Source organism: Acipenser ruthenus, chromosome 3 (genome assembly GCF_902713425.1).
Source record: "Acipenser ruthenus chromosome 3, fAciRut3.2 maternal haplotype, whole genome shotgun sequence".
Lineage (NCBI taxonomy): Eukaryota > Metazoa > Chordata > Actinopteri > Acipenseriformes > Acipenseridae > Acipenser > Acipenser ruthenus.
Genome location: NC_081191.1, coordinates 19,112,483 through 19,131,636, shown reverse-complemented (window position 1 = coordinate 19,131,636; position 19,154 = coordinate 19,112,483). Strand labels below are relative to the sequence as shown.

The following is a 19,154-nucleotide window of genomic DNA, read 5'->3' as shown; positions in this document are numbered from 1 at the left end:
GGAGATCGCAGGTTCGAATCCAGGCTATGTCATTGTCGACCGTGACTGTGACCGGGGGTTCCTAGGGGGCGGCGCACAATTGGCTGAGGACCGTCCGAGTAGTGAGGGCTTAGGTTGGTAGGGCAATCCACGGTTCACCACGCACCAGAGACCCCTGTGGCAGACAGGGTGTCTGTGGGTCTGCAGTGGAGCCATTCAGATCTGTGTTGTCCTCCGGCACTATAGGTCTGGTGTCTTCGCTGTGGATCCGCAGTGCGAAAAATGACGGATTGGCAGGAACAGGTTTCGGAGGACGCGTGTTTCGGAGGACGCTTGTTTCACCCTCCGTTCCCCGAGTCTCCGGGGGGGATAAAAATAATAATTGGGCATTCCAAATTGGGGAGAAAACCAGGGTAAAGACTACATTTTAAAAACAAATACAAACACAAGACAGCCAAGAAGAATTTAATGTGTTTCAATGAGAAAATCAAACCAAAACATTCACAGTGCATCAGCTAGTAGTTTTTGGCATAACTGCTAGTGCTAATAGGATAAGAGGCTAATAAATGGATTTCAAACTACAAAACAGTTGAATTGATTTTCTTGACATGAGAGGACACAACAAAACCCCAATACTGAATGGTTTTGAAATCACTGTAATTTAACTTATTTTTTGAACTCCTGATAACGTCAATTCTGCTTATTGTCACAATTTATACTAAATAGGATACTATGTGGTTTGACTATATATATATAGACACACACATACCTGATGATGGGCTCATTGTAGTGATTTTTGGAGTGTCTTGGGTTGCATAGTTGAAATATAATTCTGGGTAGGCAACTGACAAAGCCATAATCTTAACAGCAGCAGTTCCTGCATCATGGGGTGGTGTCAGACACATGATTTTGCTTGGTGTTTCAAAAATAATTGAGCAAGGAGAGTTCCCTACAGAGACTGTGGTATTGCCTGGGACAAATCCATTGCCTGTTATGTTCAAAGTTGTTCCTCCCTTGATGCTTCCAGAACTCGGTGTAAGAGAGGCTACAGTCTGACTGGAAACCATGATGTTTCCTGATGCCAAGCCTTTGCTCATCACCACAACTTTAAGATTATAATTACCAGCAGGCAATGCGCCGATGGGACAAGTAATTTGTTCATCTGTGACTGCACTTGGCTGAAATCTCAAACTTCCAATGAAAACCTCAACATCTTCAAGAAGGTCTCCAAACCCAGTTCCATTAATAGAAAGGATGGTTGAACTGCTGTTGATGCTGTTTGGTGAGACACTAGACACGGATGGATTAGATGAGGCATTATATTGAAAGTGACAGCTGGAATTACAACTAGCAAGGTAATTATTTACTGATACTCGAACCTCCCCCTCAGTGGCATCAGCTGGAGAGGTATCACAGGTGATACTTGTGTAGTTAACAGAGACAATTGAACAGGCCATACCGGCTACGGCTACAGTTATACTGTCAGCTGGGGTTGAAAATCCAGAGCCCTGAATAGTCACTCTTGTTTTTCCAGTGGTGGCTCCAACGCTGGGGCGGATAGAATCGACGGTTGGTAAGAGCACAAAGCGACGGCCAAACTCATTAGTGATGGTGGTGATGGCAGTACCTAGATTGTTGACCCTAACAGACACCAGTTCTGCAAAGCCAATATTCATTACATTTTCTGGATTCAGAACACAGATAATTTCAGTTGTAGTGCTGTTGATCATTTTGCATGGATGTCCTCCAATAGTCACCTATAAAGTTAATAAATAATTAAACAATGAAGTAGAAAACAAGAAAGGTCATAAATGGAAGTTAAACTTATCCAGCACCTAAAATGTTATCCTCTTTACAACTTACCCTGATAAGCACTAATCTTGGGACTACCTTCCATGTGAAACTAGCCATTTGTGTCAATTTGTAGTGCTACAGACTTGTCTTAATGTTGTCTTTCAATAAGGATCACAATACTTTTTGGCGGGTAATGCATATCATGAATACAACAGTATAAATGCATGTAAAGCAAACTGGGGATGAAGAGATGTGCGGTTTCATTGACTTAGGGCACCAGAGACAGTTTTGATTTCAAAGCAACCTCAGACTGATTTCTTTATTAACTGGGACCCTTTATACATCACTGGCAAGTACCCTATACCCTCACAGTTCAGTCCTTACTAGCATCAACACAATGAATTTACTCAAAAAGACAAGGCATTATTTGAACTAGGGATCATCTAGGCACTCACCTCATCAGCACAGTGAGTGCTACTGAATCCTGTTCCTTTGATGGATATTGCATCATAGACAGTTCCTTTAGATGGGCTGATGTTGGTGACTGTAGGAGAGCAGCAGCTTGAAAACTGGAATAAGATGCCATCTCCAGTTGCAGTTTCATTGGAGGTCTGGTTACAGAGTGGGACTGTTTCTGGGCAGTCAGCCACTGTTCTTTCTATGTGAGGAGGCACTATTAAAAAAAGTGATGTTATAACATTATTACCAAAAACAAATTATACAATTGCTATGACAGCATTATAAACAAATAAGATAGTCCATTTCCATAGCGACTATGACTACTACTAATACTACAAAGAAAGAAAAAACAAAATAAAAAGAAAAAGAAAAGGAAAAAGAAGAAGAAGAAGAAGAATATTGTACCCACTATTTGAGTAAGATAAACTCTATATAAAGCTATTATTATATATTATATACCTTGGCAAGGTAGGGTACCTCAATGCGTAATTAACAGTAATTTGAAACCTGGTGTTTTTGTTTTGTTTTGTTTTTTTGGAAATATAAGAACAAAATATACCTATTCTGTTCAAGAATCCCAAATTACCAATGTTCTTATTGTTAAACTACATCATCAAAGAAGAAGTCGATATTTGGACCGGTATTTGGGGAACAATAAGTATACAATTAAATTGATATCTGACAAAATATTCTTGTTTAGACAAGCCACTAGAGTATTTTCCCCTTTGATATACATACAATTGTAAGCCAATAAGTTAAACCTAGTCTGTGTTTGTTTATGTATATTTAGTACATGCTTCTTAGAACTGATTGCAAAGTGATACATTAAGTACATTTAACTATGTGTTCTAATTTGTAGTAAAACTACCTTGTTTAGACCGACTACAGGTCGTACTGTGTAAGGGTATCTAACTGCTAGATCTTTTCTTTCACAGAGAATGCACCACAAAGCATTTTTAACTTCCTGAGGCATAGAACTGACATGTTTTGATTTTGAGATTAATCCATGTTTAGCCACAGTCATACCATATAACATTTCATACTTGAGCCACAGGCTTTAAAAATCATTATACAATGTTAACACTTTAGTTCTGTATTTAACAGAAATGTAACTCACTTGGTTTGTATTTTGCTTCAATTCCTCCCACTGAAATATACAGTTTCTTTTTATTATCAGGTATTGGTTTAACAGTAATCGCTCCTTGCATAAATATATTGTTTTGTGTATTTACATAACCACTGCTGTAGTAGTAGGTTCCAGGAAGCATAAAGCTATATTTGAAAGACCCTGAAAAAAAAGAAAAAGATATTTAACTGTATTACAAATCATTAATGACAAATCAACCAATCACCTTTAAGGATAACAACATTCCAGTAAAACAGATCTTGTTTACAGCTGTCATGCTGTGCATAAAACACACAACACAGTTCTTACTAGTAATCATTTTGCACAGTTTAATCAGCCAATCCTTTCTTCCAGATTAAACAAGAGAAACCCTACTAATCAGAGAAACCCTACACACAAAGTCATAACTAATTGTATATTCATCACATGTAGTTTCCCAAAATGTCTGGTAACTATACTGAATTCTTCTATTATTGAACGTACATTGTATTACAAATATATTCCTATTTTTACTGTTAAAAAAAAGAAACACGTTTCTTGGATATTCAACAAAATACACAATCCCCAATAAATATGGCACACATTTATTATTTATTTCTTAGCAGACGCCCTTATCCAGGGCGACGTACAATTGTTACAAGATATCACATTATATAGATATCACATTATTATTTTACATACAATTACCCATTTATATAGTTGGGGTTTTACTGGAGCAATCTAGGTAAAGTACCTTGCTCAAGGGTACAGCAACAGCGTCCCCCACCAGGGATTGAACTCACAACCTTCTGGTCAAGAGTCCAGAGCCCTAACCACTACTCCACACTGCTGCTGGGGACTGATTATTAGCAGCAATCAAACCCCAACAGCCTTGTCTGTAGTCAATGACCTACCCGAAGCAGTTTTGCTGTTTCCACTGGTAAATCCACTGCCATCATAGTTTGTATCACTGGGATTGGAGACACTGAACACTCGGTAACCCATCTCTTTAACAAAGGATGGCGCCTGCCACTGCCACTGCACTGTGTCTCCTACAAACACCTCTAAAGATGATGGAGTCCAAGCATACCCAACCCCATAATCTGCAACAAAACAGTTGATTAAGTGTTTAATTAAGTGTTCTCCTTAATTATGTCAAAGGATGAAGATTAAAGACAAGAATCACATTTAGTATAAATTGTACTTTTATAGCAAACCAATCATTAGCTTGTTCCATTGAGTAACACGAAACGAGTTTGCTTATGTTTTACTTTATGTTAAGGTATGTGACTCTCCCGTAACAGTTTCAGATACACAGTAATTGGTTGTGCAAAGGAGCATAGCTGTTTTTACAGTCGTTAGAGTTCTCTGTATGGTCTCTGGTTTATACCAGTCACAATATTGATAAAGAGTTAATAGCCTTTATCAATATTATCCAATATGTCCCTTACATTGAAATGCACTGTCATTTACAGTTCTGAAATACCACAATCGAAATAAAGTAATTAAGACAATGAACAAAAAGATACCTGGGTCTATTCCAAGATTTGTGACGGTGTGGCTATTTCCAGTTGATTGCACCACACATTCCAGTTGGTTCTGTGAAGCTGATGTTACTTTGCAACCTATATTCTCTGTAAAATAAATGTAATTAGCCCAATTAGATTAATACCAGTGACACCATAAAAAAAAAAAAAATCATCATAGACCAATGTTTAAATATTAAATGAATGGCACATGTTTAAAATAACAATTAAAAAAATAATCTTAATGATAATCTAGAATTTCAATGCTTCTGAATCACGGGTCTCACTTTTCTGTTTAACCTATAAAAAGCAGTCTTACCTAAAGTGATTTGGTTGTCTTCTGCATTTGTACTGAACCCTGAACCAGTTACAGTAACCTTAGTGCCACCATACAGAGAGCCTTGAAGGGGGGAGACGTAGGTGACTTGTAACACATATTCAATAGAAGCATTGACACCATTGCTGTGGAGAAACAAACAAAAATACACTTTGTAATAACATTAATAAAAATATGTATTTTCTTTAAAAATGCAGTCATATCTCCAACTATAACAAGTTACCCTAGTATTTCTGCGAATCCAAATCGATAGTTAATATCAACTAATAATTATAAATTATTAACAAGACATTAATAATCAAATAAGGTTATTTGCAAACATAAAAGTACAATGTTTTAAGTCTGAGTAACACTAACATAATTACAAAGTTTAAAAAATAAAATGTAAAACTATAAATGTTCCTTATGACTTTATGAACTCTGTAACTTACCTTACGCTGGCGTAGCCCCTGTTTCCAACTTGTACCTGGATAGTGTACAACCCAGGTGGGAGTTTGGGAAGAGAGCAGGTAATGCTACTGTTTAACCACTCCACTATTTTACATTCTGAATTACCAATAAGGACAGAACCACTGATGGAAAGGGCAGATCCTTCAATTGTAAGAGTCTTGTTTCCTAAAAATAATATCAATAAATACATAAATAAACATCAACAGTAAAGTTGGTACAAGAACAGAAACTTTGAGACAGTATAATCAGAATCAAGTCATTCTATGGTAACTATACCTGCTGTTACTTCCAATAATGTTATTAATCACATGTAAACACTACTATGCACATGCTGTAAGACTCCTTAAATTGGAATTTGTATTTGTCTGTTGCGTGACTCTTTAGAGTTGAGAAAAGTAATTGAACTACATTATATTTTAAGCCATTGGTACATATGCTAATTGTTTTTGCTATAATTCTCTTTTGTGTGGCATTTTCTCATCCTGAAAGCGAAAAAAACGTAAGTAATGTGTTTAAAAGATCTACATGTAGTTTAAGTCTTGTGGTTACTTATCTGTTAAACTATTTAGATGGCCATGCATTATCCTTAAGAAACAATGCATGGAAAAGTACAATTCAGATAAGATGGTTGCCACTAACAATGACAAAAGCATGCGCGAACCCCACAGAACTTAAGTGAGGGTTCATCGAATATCATAATAACCTAATACTTGAAGATAATTTATTTTTTGGCACAACCCTACTGAGTATCATACACACAACCCTACTGAGTCTTTGTGACCAGTTATGAGAACATCTCAATTGATATCTCAATTGATATCTTCTCAATTGTATCTTTTTATTTTGAATGCTGTCTACACAGGTAAAGAAGAACACAAAGAAAGATGTACAGAATTGATGTTTACTTTCTGAATCCACAGAATCCAGTATTATAATGGAAAACAAGGTTCAGCTGCTCAATATTTTGTCAGTTCTTAGTTAAGATACCTGTAATGAACAGGATGTATTACAAATCCTTCAAAGACACCTCACAGAACACGTGCACACAAAACAGTGCTTTCACATTACATGTACAAAATAACTTACCCATTACACTGGTATTTTGTGGGCTTATCAGTGTTATGACTGGTGTCATTGTGTCAGTATAGGTAAAGGGGCTGCTCTCAAGCACAGCTTCCATTTTCTTCACATTTACAGTTAAATTAACTGGGCCCAATGTTCCCTGCAATAATAAATTAGTTTGTTCTTTTTTAAACCATGCTAGTTTGTAAGATACAACTAGATATCACAGTTTATTATTTTAACCTTATTTGCCGACAAGGAATTATAACAAGGATGAATACATGAAGTACACAACATAGTAAAGATGAATTACATCCAGTAGTACATTTAGTCAATCAGGAGCTGATGGTTAAACTGTATTTTGTAACCTTCCCCTTTCCAGCTGATACTTTGATTTATTTATTTTACATGAAACTTGCGCCAGGATACTTTGAATGTATACACCGGTCTCTAAAATTTCACTGGCAAAAAAGTCTAAATATAAAGGTAGACAGGCAAAAAGGAGGCTGTGTGGTCCAGTGGCTAAAGAAAAGGGCATGTAACCAGGAGGTCCCCGGTTCAAATCCCACCTCAGCCACTGACTCATGGTGTGACCTTAAGCAAGTCATTTAACCTCCTTGTGCTCCGTCTTTTGGGTGAGACATAGTTGTAAGTGACTGCAGCTGATGCATAGTTCACACACCATAGTCTCTGTAAGTTATCTTGGATAAAGGTGTCTGCTAAATAAACAAATAATAATAATAATAAAGGACAAAGTGGATCATCTAGAACAGTCATGAATATTGAGGTCAAATAAACTCTTGAGAAAAAAAGTCACTAAAAAGCATTGTCAACATAATCATCCCTAGCACTACTGTACATTGTAAGTATGGTGCTGCAAAACCTTTAAATTGATTTTTAAAAGCTGACAAACCAAACAACAAATTTGATAAAAACATTTTTTTAGAACTTATAAAAGTTGGAATAAAATAATTGCACATTGAGTTAATATTTGTTTTATTATTATGTTGATTAAGACAGAATTCTATTAATAGTGCCAGAATGATCTGCCTCAAAAGGTGAATATAAATATAAACAGCATGGCTGTTAATGATACTGCAGGTGTGTTACTACATAGAATGTATTTGTTATTGATGGTAAATAGCTTTCTTAATACTAAAAATAATTGAAATATTTTTTCTTTAATTATTGGCTTTTGTGGCAGGGCTGAGGCCTGTCCCTGTAAATATTGGTGGTGGTTGGTAAAGAAAATGTCTTTTTGTTTAATTAGATATGGCAGGGCTGGGTGAAGAATTAACAATCAATTAACCCTTGTCACCTGACTTTAAAAAGAGGCTCTTTGTTCTCTATTTGTTTTGTGCTTTGTTACAAGCTGAAGGCCTCATGGCTGGGTGTACATCCAGGGTGAGCAATCAAAAGAACCTGGGTTCTGGTGGATGGAGATCCCTTGCAACTGTGTGTCCAACCAGGGTGAGCTATAGGTTATCACCATGTGCACAGTGCTCCCTCGCTATAAGGCTCTCGATTATAACGTGCCTTGGATATAACGCTCCTACAGCATGTCCACTAATTCCCTATACTAGTGATTCATGAAATATTTATACAATAAATACAGTACAGTACAGTACAAATATAGCGTTGATTACGTGTTGCTTTATGCATGGTTAATTCATGGAAAGTTACATTTTTACTTCATTATATGCGCATTATAGAGAGGGAGTTATTTTATTTTATATTTTAGTCAGATGTGTGTTATGTGTCCCGTGGCGCCCCCCACCCCCTCCCCCGCTTATAACGCTCTTTGGTTCTAACACTCATATTGTGTTTCCCCCGAGACCCGCGTTATAGCGAGGGAGCACTGCATACCGGGATAATGCCATGTAGGGATTCATTTAGGGGAATCTTAATCCCACCACAGTTTATTTAGTTTAGGTTAGGAAGAAGGTTCCTGGTGAGGGACCTCCCTGTGTAGCTGGTGTAGCGCACGGCCCAAACTTGGCCACCTTTTATTTCTTAGTTGTTTTTGAATGGTGTTTTGTATTTTTGTATTATTATGTTCACAGTGTTTGTGAATATCCTTCCGTATCCTATCCTAGCAGTGGCCACCAACCACTGCAACTGCCTATAAATAAATACGACCTGGACGCTGGACCGGCGTTTCAACTACAAACCCTCTGTGTCTCCATCATTCTCTCAGTGGATACCGAGACAGTAACTGTACACCTCTGTTACAGGTTTACAAAGCAGCAGCTGGTTATCATACAGTATGTACATGCTATAACAAGCACATTTACTTACAGCTGGTGTTTTGCACTTCAGTTCATCCAGGCTTGCATCAATAACAACACAGGGATTGTCATTAATCATAACCACTGCATCCTGGCCAAAACCATATCCGGATATCGTGAGCACAGTCCCTCCTAATCAGCAAAAAAATAAATAAATAAATAAATATGCCAGTAAGTAACACATTAACACTGATTGTAAGGGACTTTGTAAATTACGGAAGAAAAAATTCTTAACATGACCCCTCTGCGTGCTAAGGAATGCCCATTTCATCACGACTGGAAGAGTAGTTCTCCAGTGCATATGTAAAAGTGACATGCAGCACATAGGGGTCCCACATTAGGCACTATAACCCTGACACTGGAGATACATTGTCTAAAACTAAAAAGACATACTGTTGAAATACAGATATGCAAAAGGATGTTGAAACAGTACATATTTACAGTACCTGCTGTACTGCCTTCAGTAGGGGAGATTTGAGTGACTCCCATCTTGTAAGTGAAGTTGGTTAAATTGTTGGTGTTCTGAGCAAGACCAAGCTCTGCAACATAGACAGAAACTGGGAAGGATCCGGCACTTGCATTCCCAATTTTACAGGTGATCCCATTGTCTGAAAAAACATTGAAAAATCATGAATGCTCTTATTTTAAATCTTATTTTCATAATTTCTTATACTAACATAATAGACTGAATGAAATGCAATAAACAGCTCCCCCAGTATACATTTAAAGAGGTAAGTACATATTACTTACCACTTAACTTGGTAACAGTACATTCAACAGCCCCCACATAAACTTTAGCACTTGCATTGACAGAATTACTGGAAAGTGAAGATCCCGTAATTGTCAAGATGGTTTGTTCATGAAATGATCCTAAAAAAAAAAAAATGTATATACTGTAACATATCAACTAAACCAACTTCTATGATGACGATTACAATAAATATATCTAGTGAATGCCAGGAAGGATTTTTAATACCTTAATGATATAATCAGCCACCTGCTTTAAACAGCCACACAACTTGTACAGGGTCTGGTACTAAAGACAATACCCCTGATAACCACCACTGAAATGTAACCAATTCAATTACCTTCAGTTGGGCTTATCCCTGAAACAACTGGAGTTTTTGTTGATTTCCACTGATATCCACAGTCACTGGAGCAATATGATGGGATATCATTGATAAAAACCTGAACCTTTAAACAAGAAATAAAGTACCATGAAGTTCTTGCTACATAACGTGCAGCACACACAAATATGAAAACGGTAATGGCTGCAATTTTAAAAGAAAAATAAACATAATAATATATAAAAACTATAATATGACAATTTGCATACAGATACTGCAATAGTACAGTGACTCCACAATTAATGCATTAATCTACACTTATTTGTTTAACACTGTATATCATTAATTTAAGTGTGTCTTATTTAACAGCCAGTTGTGACAGTTGTACAGTTCTGCCTTTACATACCTGTGGTTTAGAGTGGGGAACACGCAACATGTCTCCCAAAATCTGCGGTATTAACAAACCTCCCTTTTTTACAACATAAGCAGCTATGCTGATACTTAATCCATTGGCAGATACATTATTAATCTGAATGGGAAAACAAATCGTGAATACATTTGAGACATACATATACACAATTGTGTTTGTTTCACATGCAAACACCCTGAGTAGCTCATCCTAGTAATAGTATACACATTACCTATCTCAGGTATGCTCTGCATTTTAGACAAGTTTTTAGCATAAGGAGTGCTGAACCCTGCCATCGGGTTACATGCTACAGTTTATGCTCAGGTACGTGCATAGCAAAACCCCTTTACTGCTTAGTGTGTTTAAAAATCAGATTGAAAGCGCATTGATTTTATGGATAAGGCATAGATTGGCTAGATAGTATTGCACAGCCTCTAGCAGATCAATGCCATCATACTTAAATGCGAAGCCATTAAAAACAGAATTGCTCATTATGAGTAGCTCTTCAAATTTACTTGGAGAAATCACCTATTCCAGTCAGGGACTTCTGGTCATTATTGCTAGCTTTTCCTGTAGCCACAACAGGGAAAAATAAATCTGACGAATGCAGGCTAGTTTTTAGTCATTGCAATCAGTTCATCAAGCAAACCATTTCTTTCTTTTTTTTGCAAAATAAATCTGTAATAAAAAAATTAAACCTGTATTAGGGGTTGGTGTCCAGTCTTGGTCATCCATGTGACAGTCCAAGTGTATCCTTTACAGTCTCCGTTTCTGGTAACTTGTACCAGTCCCATTTCCGGAATCCCTTGCAGCGCATATTGTAAGTCTGCTTCTGACACATTGACAGAGAGCCCTACAAGAGGAGAGAAGAATGCATAATACAGGAATCAGTACTACACAATCAATCAACTACTTTGTTTAGTAAAAAGGCTGGCCTAGGTTAAAATAATAATAATAAAACACTTTTAGAAGAATTTTAGAAACAGACAATAATCTGAGGCAGAAACAATACAAGCTAATTATTCAGAGTATACTTAAATAGGAAAATGGAGTTGAAATAAAATATTGCTTTAACATCTAGCACTTATTTTAATTAAACAATGCTACACGAAAGCACTCTTGCTTTACTTTGGTATGCACTATACTCTTAATCTGTTAAATGTTAGGCACATGCATAGCAAATCCCATTTAATGCTTAAAATGTGTTTAAAAAATTTGATTCTGAAGCGCATTGATTTTATGGATAATGCGTAGGTTGGCTTTGGAAAGTACCAAGATTTACCATGTATTTGTTTTCCATAGATCTCTACATCAAATGTGCCTGAGACTGGAGGCGACGCATGCTGCAATCTCTTTACTCTAACACCAGATCCAGCATCTAGGTTAAATCCTTGGTACAGCACTTCATCTTCAGTAGTATCTGACACATTCTGTCAAGGATTAGAAAAGCCATGAATAGGAATTACATTGTAGTGTAGAAAAATAAAAAAAAAGATTTTCTGTCAGGTATGGGGTATTAATTCATTAAATTGATGAAAAAATTATATTTTAACTTTAGGGTTATGGAGAGGGGTTCATTTTAACCTAGTGTTTTGTTTTAAAAATGAATATAAAATTGGCAGTAGAGATAACATGCATACTTTTATATTTATACATATATACATATGCATAGTTCAAACATTCAAATAATGACCACTCAAAAGGGTAATCAAAATTATTTGTTTATTTATTTAGCAGACGCCTTTATCCAAGGCGACTTACAGAGAGTAGGGTGTGTGAACTATGCATCAGCTGCAGAGTCACTTACAATTACATCTCACCCGAAAGACGGAGCACAAGGAGGTTAAGTGACTTGCTCAGGGTCACACAATGAGTCAGTGGCTGAGATGGGATTTGAACCGGGGACCTCTTGGTTATAAGCCCTTTTCTTTAACCACTGGACCACACAGCCTAATGTATTCCTTGTTCATGTGCCGTCATAAGAATGGTAGCTAGAGAAGTGGCCATTTAATTGAGATGGACTTTAATCCAGGTTGGACTGTAACTGTTTCCTGAAAATAAATCCAACTGACCTGTGCAAATGCAACACCCAGTAAAGGTAAACCATGTCCACAGCTGTAGGGTTTCACTAAGACTTCATAGAGGTGTGATCCTGAAGGAGGTGCCTTGTTGACCTTAATCTGCTCAACAAAAATCCCTCTGCTTGCTAATGCTGGAGCTCTCCTCGAAGTCAATACTGCACAATCAGAAAAAAACATTTTTAATAGAGGCTGGCTTCAAAACCACAAGACCCTGATGCACAAAATTGCATTTTCGATGGAGCAACGTTTTGGAATTAAAAAAAAAAAAATACAATTTAAAAGTTTAGGCATACTGGTATTTTAACTCCAGAAAATAATAAAAGCAATTCTACAATTTGTTTATTTACTAGAGTAAGGTCATTCCAAGAAAACAAGGTGGCTATCAGGTGTGGTTTTAACATGCATTTTGCCTTATCTTGCAGTAACAGATGAAAAAAGTAAAAAACATATTTTGTAATTTTCACCTTCCATTTTAGGCACTACAACATTCCACTGAACATCAATAGTTATTTAGAAAATATTTTCCCAACTCTTTCAGCCTCATAACTACATACAGGAAGACACAGGAAGAGCCATAGGCCCATATTCATAAAACTTACTGTGCCAGTAATAGTGTTTAACATGACTGTATTTCGTCAGGTGATGAATAAACACCATTTACCATCAGAAAACCACACATTGTGACATTAGAATAACGTGCCCTTACAGACCAATTTTCTCATTACCGGTAGTATATTATTCGTCTGATTCATAAATCTGTATTGTGCCGTTAATTGAACCTTCCCGGCATTATAATTAATACGTGCCTCAGACCAGGTGGCGAATGAGATGTGTCTTAACGGTATCACTTCCTAGCAATATTCCTACGTTTAGGAACATGTATTTAAGCCAATAGTAATAATAAAAAAGTCTGTTTAATTATCCAATAATTACGTAATTTAAGTATTTTGTTATTTGTAACGCATACATTAAATCACATTGCTAAGTCATCTGAACAGGATAGGCTGCTTACAAACACGTTTGTAGCCTATTCGTTGCCCTAAGAAAATGCCAGGCTTCGGTGTGCATGTCTGGACAGACCTTGGAACATGATCCAGAATGAGAAGACCTCAGTTTTATTTACAATCTAAATAGAATGTTAGGATTGGGACATCAGATAAAAATAATTAAAAAAACGATATGAACATAATTTTAATCTTTTATTTAACATCATGTAACCAAAGAAATTACAAAATGATAATGCAAAAGTCTACTGGAAGCTATAATAGTAGTACAGGATTTCATGTTAGATTTTGAAATGTCAATTTGTTACATTTTTGTCAAGTTTTCATGAAGTATATGGAAAATAAAGACAAAGCGGTATGTAATTCAATATGTTAATGTAACATTATTCAGCATGCTTCATTCTACTTTATGAAGCCAAAATTGTTAATTCTATAGGGTGATGCAAAACTTTTGTCCATAGTTGTATATGCCTAATGTACAGATCATATCTTTTTACATAGGCTAATGTAATCTGTACAGAGAATACTCTAATGTTATTTCAGCGCAATGATTTATACATTTAAAATAAACCGAGGACTATAATAAATACGTGTGTGTAAAATGTATTTGTACTTTTTTTTAACGTAACTTCTTGATATTTCTAACAACCTGTAGCCTTAATGAGACGGTGTGTAAACAGACAGTGTATGCAATTGATGTCTGAAGTAGGGGACACAGCTCATTTGCATACCTATCTCTCAGTAATAATCTGTGACAGTAAGGGTTGGTTCACACTTCTGTCACAGATGAATGCGATACGTCAGGCGCACACATCTATAAAAGCTGTGCAACATATGTTGAAATTTCAATATTATCCGACCCAATGCGATTTCAGGTCGCAGACGCATGAGCAAAGGCTGTACGGTTTCCAAAAAAGACGCACGTCACAAGAGTGTGGATGAGGTAATTCCAACCTGTCACAGGGTTGGAGATCATTGACTCCAACCACAAATTATGTGGGAGTCTGAAGTGTGAACCAACCTTAAATCACATCTAAAACCATTACTGGCAAGTAAAAAAACCAGGCAGTAGTTTTATAAATGTTGTGTTAAATACTGCCCAGTAATTTTTTTTTTTTAATGAATATGGCCCATAGTCCCATAGTAAATAGCTCAGGGGTTAATTTGAGAGCTTGTAGAAGCACTGTAGTTGTTTCTTGGTAGTTCTGTAACATGGAGCAAACTGAGAAAGGTACTTTCTGAAATGAATATAAGTTTCAGTTCCATTACAGTATTAATCATTAAAACTAGGAAAGAAGACCATGATTCCATAAAACTACCCACAAGAAACATGAAGTTTACCAGGAGGAACATTATCAGTGTATCTACCATTTTTAAGTCCTTCACACGGTTTCAAACTAGTTGTATCTTGAGCACTTATAAATTTAAATGTTAAATACAGTAGCATACATTACCATCTGTACTTTGTGATTTAATTTTTTTCCCAATGTAAACTGTGTCCACGTAGAAGTCTGATGATGCCTTGAAAATATACATTCTCTGAAGCAAATAATTGGTTCCCGAGTACATGTCTTGCAAAGGAAGCAGCAGGTCAATGCAAGTGTACTGCCAACTAAAATGATAAAAAGTTATAACTGACATAAGAACAAATATATGTACAGTGCCTATAGAAAATCTACACCCCCTTGAACTTTTTTCACATTTTGTTGTGTCAGTGCCTCAGAGTTTCATGCATTTAAATGAGGATTTTTTTCCACTTATCTACACACCATACTCCACACTGTTAAGGGGAAAAAAAGTTTTTATTGAGAAAAAAAATTATATATTAAAAATACAAAACTGAAAGATCATAATTGGATAAGTCTCCACCCCTCTGAGTTAATACTTGGTGGAAGCACCTTTGGCAGCAATTACAGCTGTGAGTCTATTGGGATAGATCTCTACCAACTTTGCACACCTAGATTTGGCAATACTTGACCATTCTTCTTACAAAACTGTTCAAGCTGTCAAGTTCCTTGGGGAGCGCTGATGGACAGCAATCTTCAAGTCATGCCAAACATTTTTCGAATGGATTTAGGTCGGGGCTCTGACTGGGCCACTCAAGGACATTTACCTTTTTGTTCCTTAGCCACTCCAGTGTAGCTTTGGCTGTGTGTTTTGGGTCGTTGTCATGCTGAAAGGTGAACTTCCGTCCCAGTTTTCTTGCAGAGGGCAGCAGGTTTTCCTCAAGGACTTCTCTGTACTTTGCTCCATTCATTTTCCCTTCTATCCTGACAAGTGCCCCAGTCCCTGCCGATGAGAAACATCCCCATAACATGATGCAGCCACCACCATGCTTCACAGTAGGGATGGTGTTCTTTGAGTGATGCGCTCTGTTGGGTTTGCGCCAAACATAATGCTTTGCATTTAGGCCAAAAAGTTCCATTTTAGTTTCGTCAGGCCACAAAACTTTTTGCCACACGGCTACAGAATCTCCTCTGCATACTTCAAACAGGATTCAAGATGGGCTTTCTTGAGTAATGTCTTCCTTCTTGCCACCCTACCATACAGGCCAGATTTGTGGAGTGCATGGGATATTGTTGTCACATGCACACTTTGACCAGTCTTGGCCATAAAAGCCTGTAGCTCTTGCAAAGTTGCCATTGGCCTCTTGGTAGCCTCTCTGATCAGTCTCCTTCTTGCTCAGTCATCCAGTTTGGAGGGACGGCCTGATCTAGGCAGGCTCTTGGTGGTACCACACACCTTCCACTTCTTAATAATCGTCTTGACCGTGCTCCAAGGGATATTCAAGGCCTTTGATATTTTTTTATACCCATCCCCTGATCTGTGCCTTTCAACAACTTTGTCCCGGAGTTATTTTGAAAGCACCTTGGTGCTCATGGTTGAATCTTTGCTTTGAAATGCACTACCCAGCAGAGGGAACCTACAGGAACTGCTGAATCTATCCTGAAATCATGTGAATCACTACAATTTAACACAGGTGGAGGCCACTTAACTTGGTGTGTGATTTTGGTTACACCTGAACTAATTTAGGATTGCTATTACAAGGGGGGTGGACACTTAACCAACCAAGCTATTTCAGTTTTTATTTTTAATTAATTTTCTACAAATTTCTAGAATATTTTTTTCACTTGGAAGTTGTGGGGTAGGATGTGTAGATAAATGAAAAAAAAATTCAGGCATTTTGCATTTTAATTCCAGGCTATAAGGCAACAAAAGATGAACATTTTGAAAGGGGGTGTAGACTTTCTATTGGCACTGTATATACATATCATCATTCTCATTCTCATTACATTCTGTGAATACATTATGTTTTGTGAAAGAACATCAACAAATGTATGCATCTGCTTCTTAAATCAACCCCAAATGTTTTGTTAGATCAAATAGTAAAACACTATAGAATAGTTTTAAAAAAAATTGCTAAGCTGATCAAAATGAAGGACAATAAAATTATTTTAAAAATATTGGGATTTTGGTAATAGGATATGTCACAAGAACAGTTTCTTCCCTATAAGTGCCTGTCTGACATAAAGTCTCAAAATATTTGTTCTACTTATTCATTCCTATTCACTACACGACTATTCTGACTAACCCATGTTTATCTTTAAGTAATGTGTTTTATTAATTATTTTAAGCACTTACTACTTTTCAAAATCTTATCATGATACTGAATCTAACATTCAAATAACACATTAATACATGTATCTGGGGTGAATATTAAATATTGTAATTAAAAATGCAAAAACATACACATCTCCTTGAACAAAGACATCTGGCAAGTAAAAAAAATCCTGTTCTGTAATCCTCTTGCTGTTTCGATATGTGAATTGCAGTAGAATTTTCCAGAAGAATCCTTTGTATGCAAAGCAAAGCTAAATAAAAAGAAAATACATTTCATTAGAATATTCATTATGCTTTTGTAATTTGATTATATATATATATATTGTAAGATAGCGGGTTGTGAGAGACAGCAGGGAGGGGGTTAAAACCTCCCTGCAAGAGAAACATGTGAAAATGCACCTTTTTGTATTGTATTGCTTTATTGTTTCATTTAGTTTGCTAATTGTTTTATTGTTTAGTTTAATTGTTGTATTATTAATTATACCCTGCACCTGGTTCTACTTTAATAACGCCCAGGTGCGGATGATAATTAATAATAAAACAATTAAACTAAACAATAAAACAATTAGCAAACTAAATGAAAGAATAAAGCAATACAATACAAAAAGTGCATTTTCACATGTTTCTCTTGCAGGTTGGTTTTAACCCCCCCCCCTATCTTAATATATATATATATATATATATATATATATATATATATATATATATATATATATATATATATATACATACTGTATTTACTTCACAATATGTTATATCTGTTTATTAATTACAAAATATGTTCTCTCTACTCTAACAACATTAGCTGCCTTTTTTTGGTAATTGATATTCAAGCAGAAACACACACGACAGTAGAAAACCTTACCATATTATATTTTTCTAACCGGATATCTCCATAGGCTTGCCCAGATGGTGAGATCTCTTCTGTATTATACAGCAAATATGGATTCTTCAGATAGAAACGTCCACAGAAAGCATCTGTTTTTGATTCAAGTGTTCCCCATTGGTACCCCTAAAACAGTGACACAAAAATGTGTTTCAGCAGCAGGTATTCAAAACAGTAGAGTTCCGCTGAACACATAGCTGTAGTTCTTAGTTGACCCCTACATACTATGCAAATTAAAGTTTGGGCAATGAATACTGGGTTTGTTTTTATTATTACACATACTGTATGATATAATATAATACATACTGTATTAACATTTTTAAAACATGTATTTAAGCGCTTACCCCAGTTTCATAATTCCTGAAGTATTTTACATCAAGACCTTCAGTGTATTCAGTAAACTCGCTTGGACATTTTGCACTGACCATTTCTTCAAGTGCATTTTTGACCTGTAAAGAAACATGTAATCCATTTTAAGTTCTTCCATCCCTTCCATCCCTTCTTAATATATAACTGATAATCAGAATGCAACAGGGACAAATGATAATGAGGCTTAAAGCTATCAAAAGGCAAGGGAACTGATTTTAAAGTTATTACAGCTAACACTGGAAATATACAGTATATGAAATGTTATTACATTTTTGTCATGAATGGTATAGCCTTGACTGGTGAGTTAACAGAGAATGGACGGTCTGACATTGCTCTTGCTATTATGCCTATTATTGGCAAAGACAGACATTGTGCTTTCCCTCTGACTTTCCATCTGCACTAGTAACTGCTTTCTAGCTCCTGGTGTGAATATTTTTTTTATTTTTTCAGAAAAAACATACTTTAAAAAATCCGACACAAACCTCATCAGCAGTTGCATTATATGTGAGCGGTTCAGAAAACACTCCATCCCACACCATTGTAAATGTTGTTAGACTGGGCTTTCCTTTGGTTTCTTCCTCGACAGTTATGTTAATACTATCCACAGCCTTATACTGAAGATCATCAAAATCACCTGTAAATAGATGTAAATGCAAATAATAGTAATAGTTTCAATATGAATAATCATTTTGAAGTAACCTGGCAGGTAAATATATA

At 36.2% G+C, this 19,154-nt stretch overlaps 1 protein-coding gene across 1 annotated transcript in view; it reads right to left on the bottom strand.

The window, feature by feature from the left end:
* pkhd1l1.1 (PKHD1 like 1, tandem duplicate 1) overlaps positions 1-19,154 on the bottom strand; it is a 65,938-nt gene that overhangs the window by 29,130 nt on the left and 17,654 nt on the right. Inside the window, exons 19-39 of the mRNA XM_059012700.1 lie at positions 18,920-19,071; positions 18,413-18,517; positions 18,048-18,194; positions 17,312-17,433; positions 15,016-15,173; positions 12,549-12,712; positions 11,759-11,906; positions 11,175-11,329; positions 10,474-10,596; positions 10,089-10,194; positions 9,751-9,870; positions 9,447-9,608; positions 9,011-9,132; positions 6,737-6,872; positions 5,632-5,815; positions 5,183-5,325; positions 4,867-4,971; positions 4,252-4,440; positions 3,350-3,520; positions 2,229-2,446; positions 749-1,736 (exon numbers count right to left, since the gene is read on the bottom strand). Coding sequence (XP_058868683.1) covers positions 749-1,736; positions 2,229-2,446; positions 3,350-3,520; positions 4,252-4,440; positions 4,867-4,971; positions 5,183-5,325; positions 5,632-5,815; positions 6,737-6,872; positions 9,011-9,132; positions 9,447-9,608; positions 9,751-9,870; positions 10,089-10,194; positions 10,474-10,596; positions 11,175-11,329; positions 11,759-11,906; positions 12,549-12,712; positions 15,016-15,173; positions 17,312-17,433; positions 18,048-18,194; positions 18,413-18,517; positions 18,920-19,071 — 3,918 coding nt within the window. The remainder of the gene's footprint in view (positions 1-748; positions 1,737-2,228; positions 2,447-3,349; positions 3,521-4,251; positions 4,441-4,866; positions 4,972-5,182; positions 5,326-5,631; positions 5,816-6,736; positions 6,873-9,010; positions 9,133-9,446; positions 9,609-9,750; positions 9,871-10,088; positions 10,195-10,473; positions 10,597-11,174; positions 11,330-11,758; positions 11,907-12,548; positions 12,713-15,015; positions 15,174-17,311; positions 17,434-18,047; positions 18,195-18,412; positions 18,518-18,919; positions 19,072-19,154) is intronic.